This window comes from Arabidopsis lyrata, assembly GCF_000004255.2.
Source record: "Arabidopsis lyrata subsp. lyrata unplaced genomic scaffold ARALYscaffold_6, whole genome shotgun sequence".
NCBI lineage: Eukaryota > Viridiplantae > Streptophyta > Magnoliopsida > Brassicales > Brassicaceae > Arabidopsis > Arabidopsis lyrata.
In genome coordinates, this window is record NW_003302550.1 from 17,652,672 (window position 1) to 17,656,457 (window position 3,786).

Here is a 3,786-nt window from a genome sequence, read left to right on the forward strand (position 1 = left end):
TTTCAAAAGCAAATGCATTCAAAAACCATTCAAATATCAATCAAGTACCATTCCAAACCATTCAAAAACTATCCTAATCAAAGCATAACATATCCTAATAAGTTCACATACACAGACAAAAGGAAACTAAAATCAAGTTGAATGATTTGAGGCGGTGTTAGATAGAGGAGAGGTTGGTGTGGTTCCAATGGTGTGTCCTGCTGGTTGGACTGCAGCTCCTATGGTGCCTGGAAGGGTGTCGGAAGGGTGGCAAGATAGTATTTCATGAGTGCAGCGACATCAACTGGATTCACACCCTCAGGTATTGACGCACTAGGATCTGCCAAACAAGTGATTCAATCAAATTACAATTTCTCACTAACTATAAGAGTCGAGGCAAATCTTGTTATAATGTCGGCTACCTTGATTGTAAGCAGAAACCAATTGTTGAATCAACTTTTTATCTCCTTCGGCTTTGAACAAGTTCGGTGAATTAAGCCCTGGTAAGAGGAAAATATCACATTGATAACTCGATATGAGAAGGTAAGAGCAATAAAAGGTTTGTGATCCATTGGTCCAAACATTATTACCTGTTAATATGAGATAATCTGCGCATTTAATCAGTATCAGTGGTATAGGCCTGCTTGACTCCTGCCGCTGGACAATGATCTCAATCGGAACACCAAACACTGAGTGCCAAAAAAACGTCATATAGAGAAAGTTACAGCATTTCAAACAAGCAGAGCAGAATCTTAATAACTAATAGTTATCTCAAGAACGGACTAATAAGAGGATTAAGTATCCCCACTACCCTCCATCAAAGAATCAATTGATCTTTCGATTAACTAAATGTTTATAAACTGTATTCTCTCCATAAATTGCGATTAACTTACTATCTGAGCTGGCAACTCCCTGCAGATTTACAAACAATAGATATTAGAGACCAAACTTCAAATCAACGGCATACAATCAGATTTCAGACTCAAGTACCTTCTGCCACCTTTCGATGTCCGTCAAAATGGTCTTGCTTTTTTGTGCAGTCTTTTTGGCTGCCTAAGAGAAAACAAAGATCAAAGAATTTAGGTGTCAAAAGTTATAAAATGAAGCGACAAACATTCTTGTCAAGTCAATTCAAGAAGCTATACCTCTTCCATTTTGATCTTTCCAACGGAAACCTTTTCCTTTGTCTCAGTTATACCCTTCCTGACCAAGGTCCCGGTTGTGGCAGCAGCTGTTATGAGGTGTTCTTGCACGGCATGTCTAGTTGCCGGCTGCTGAAGAATTGCCCACCAGAAACTGCACTAAGAGCATTTAACTACGCTTTTAGACAGCTCATTCATTACCGTGCCCATGCCATCCAAACCAGCCTTAACCATGTACAAAAATAAAGAGGAATATTAGTCGAAATGTAGAAGCAAAAACTAATAACATTGGAAAATTAGAAGACCATTTACCATCTCAAGGAGAATGCTATCCTTGAGATTATATGCTGATATGCTATCATATGTTAACTTAGGGAAAGGAAACACTAGTTATTGAAAGGTAAATTAGAGGTAAAGAACAAGCACATACTTAAACAAATAATAACAGAGATACAACAAACACAGTAGTTTCTTAGAATCAATAAACAAACACAAACTTAAGCAAATTAGATGAGCAGCCACTATACTAACACACTCGTTTCTTAGAATCTTTATTTAACAATCAGATTAGAACAAATTAAAGACAAATCAAACCTTTTTCACTTTGAAATTCGAATAGCAATTATAAACATCATCTGAAATAATATACTAACCTAAAATCAAACCAAAAAACCTAGAGAAACAGAGAAATGAAGCTAACATGGAATAAACAGAGCCAAGAGAGAAATCGAGTTAAAAACTGGTTGTAATCGAACACTATACAGCCCTAAACATCAAAAATAACAGCAGATCTAATATGAAATCGAGCAAATAAAACAAAATCAAGCATTTACAAATCACGAGAAGGAGAAGAGTCATAAACAGTACCTGCCGGACCCGAGTCGGATGGACGTTGGCGACGGTCATTCTCTTGGCCGGAGGAAGCCATGTGATGGTCGGAGATGCGGAGGGTGAAGTTTAAGATATCGCAGTCTAGGGTTATAGGTAGGGTTTATGAAGTAGGAGTTAGGGTTTAGTGTTATACATTTAAACGAATTTAAATAAATAATTTGGATTTATAAGGTAGGGTTAGGATTTAGTGTTTTATATTTAGACGAAGTTAAATATCTGTTTGGATTTACTCGGTAGGAATTATGGTTTAGTGTAATACCTTTAGATAAATTTAAATATCAGATTGGGTTTATAAGGCAAAGGTTAGGGTTTAGGCTTGATATCGCTCTTTTATATTGTAACCATATAGATACGAACATCTAGATATGTTTGGAGTTTACATTACCACATGGTTGACTTATATAAGACAATCATGTAAACTTATATGTTTAGTTCACTATCTAAACAAACAGATTCAAACAATGGGAAACCTCATTAGATTATATTAAAATGATTTATGACTTAACTTATAATGTTTGGGTTTATATGGTAGGGGTTAGGGTATAGTGTTTTACATTTAGACGAAGTTAAATATCAGTTTGGGTTTAAAAGGTAGGAGTTAGGGTATAGTGTTATACAGTTAGACGAAGTTAAATATCGGTTTGAGTTTATAAGTTAGAAGTTAGGTTATGGTGTTACCCATTTAGACGAATTTGAATAACTAAATTGGGTTTATAAGGTAGGGGTTAGGGTTTAGATGCCTCATGAATATAAAAGTGGTGCTAAGTAATTTGCTAGGTTAGCCGTATAGATCGAAAAAGTAGCACACTCTTTTTCAATCCAAGAGAGTAACGTTTACTCTGTTTCGGCGTACAAGAATATAAGAGATCATGTTCTTTAGATCTGTTGTGTGTGTGTTAGAAATCTCCGGTGACAAGTTAAAGTAGTTTAGGTTTTGTGTAAATCCAATTAAGAGAGTTGTAACTTCTTAATTAGATTTCTAATAAATGTATAAGCTCTAATGCTAAGTTTTGGGGAATCGTTCTTGTGTTCATCCGGACTTTCATTTGGTATCAGAGCAGGCATTTGAACAAAGTTGTATCTTAACAACAGGTGAAGATCTTGCGGAAATGATGGATTTTCCCAAGCAATTTGTAACTGTAAGACGTCCACTCATTCATTTACTTCATCATCCTCGTCTGTTTCGCTCTCGCTCCAAGCAAACCAATAAGGGAGTATTCACACATTCAGCTTTTGTGTGGATGCATGGATTGCAAGAAATCTAGGATGGGATCCTCCGATTGTGTAGTCTAAAAATGGAAAAACTACTCTAAAACCAGATGGAAAATGGAATGATGTTGGGAACAGCATTGCTACAGTAAACTCAACAGCACTATCTCTGATTTTTAATTCGGTTAGTGAAAACCAGTTCAAACATACTTTCATATCGCTTTGAAACTATTGCTATGAAGAAACTATTGAAGAATGCATTGGAAAACTGTCAGCAATAGAAGGTGAAGCTCAAAATCTTGGCAAGAAATACAAAGATGAAACAAATGTTGAAAAAGCTTCTAAGATGTTTACCTTGAAGGTTTGAGAGCAAGAAGACGGCTATGGGAACCTCTTCGAATACGAATACTATTGAGTTCGAAGAAGTAGTAGGAATGATGTAGGCGTATGAGATGGATATTATTGCTGGACAGAGTAATGCTCTAAGAGGAATGCGCTTACTGCATCCAGTGAAAAAATGAGATTCAAGAGCTAAAGGATGAGATAAGTATGATGGCAAAATAAT

At 36.1% G+C, this 3,786-nt stretch overlaps 1 protein-coding gene across 2 annotated transcripts; it reads right to left on the reverse strand.

Moving 5' to 3' along the window:
• On the reverse strand, positions 1-803 carry LOC9310553 (uncharacterized Rho GTPase-activating protein At5g61530). 2 transcript variants are annotated; one of them, XM_021021868.1, is made up of 3 exons: positions 570-803; positions 402-479; positions 1-319 (listed from the first exon to the last, which is right to left on the reverse strand). In XM_021021868.1, the coding sequence occupies exons 1-3, from the start codon at positions 688-690 to the stop codon at positions 219-221; spliced, it is 300 nt and encodes a 99-aa protein (XP_020877527.1). In that variant the 5' UTR covers positions 691-803; the 3' UTR covers positions 1-218. The 2 variants fall into 2 exon arrangements, with proteins under 2 accessions (XP_020877527.1, XP_020877526.1); XM_021021867.1 differs by having other exon boundaries at positions 402-803.
• Positions 804-3,786: the final 2,983 nt, after the last annotated feature.

Coding starts and splice junctions, on each gene's coding strand:
- LOC9310553 (XM_021021867.1), bottom strand. CDS start 690: ATGACGTTTTTTTGGCACTCAGTGTTTGGTGTTCCGATTGAGATCATT. Junction 320..401: donor GGTTTCTGCTTACAATCAAG/GTAGCCGACATT, acceptor CTTGTTTGGCAG/ATCCTAGTGCGTCAATACCT.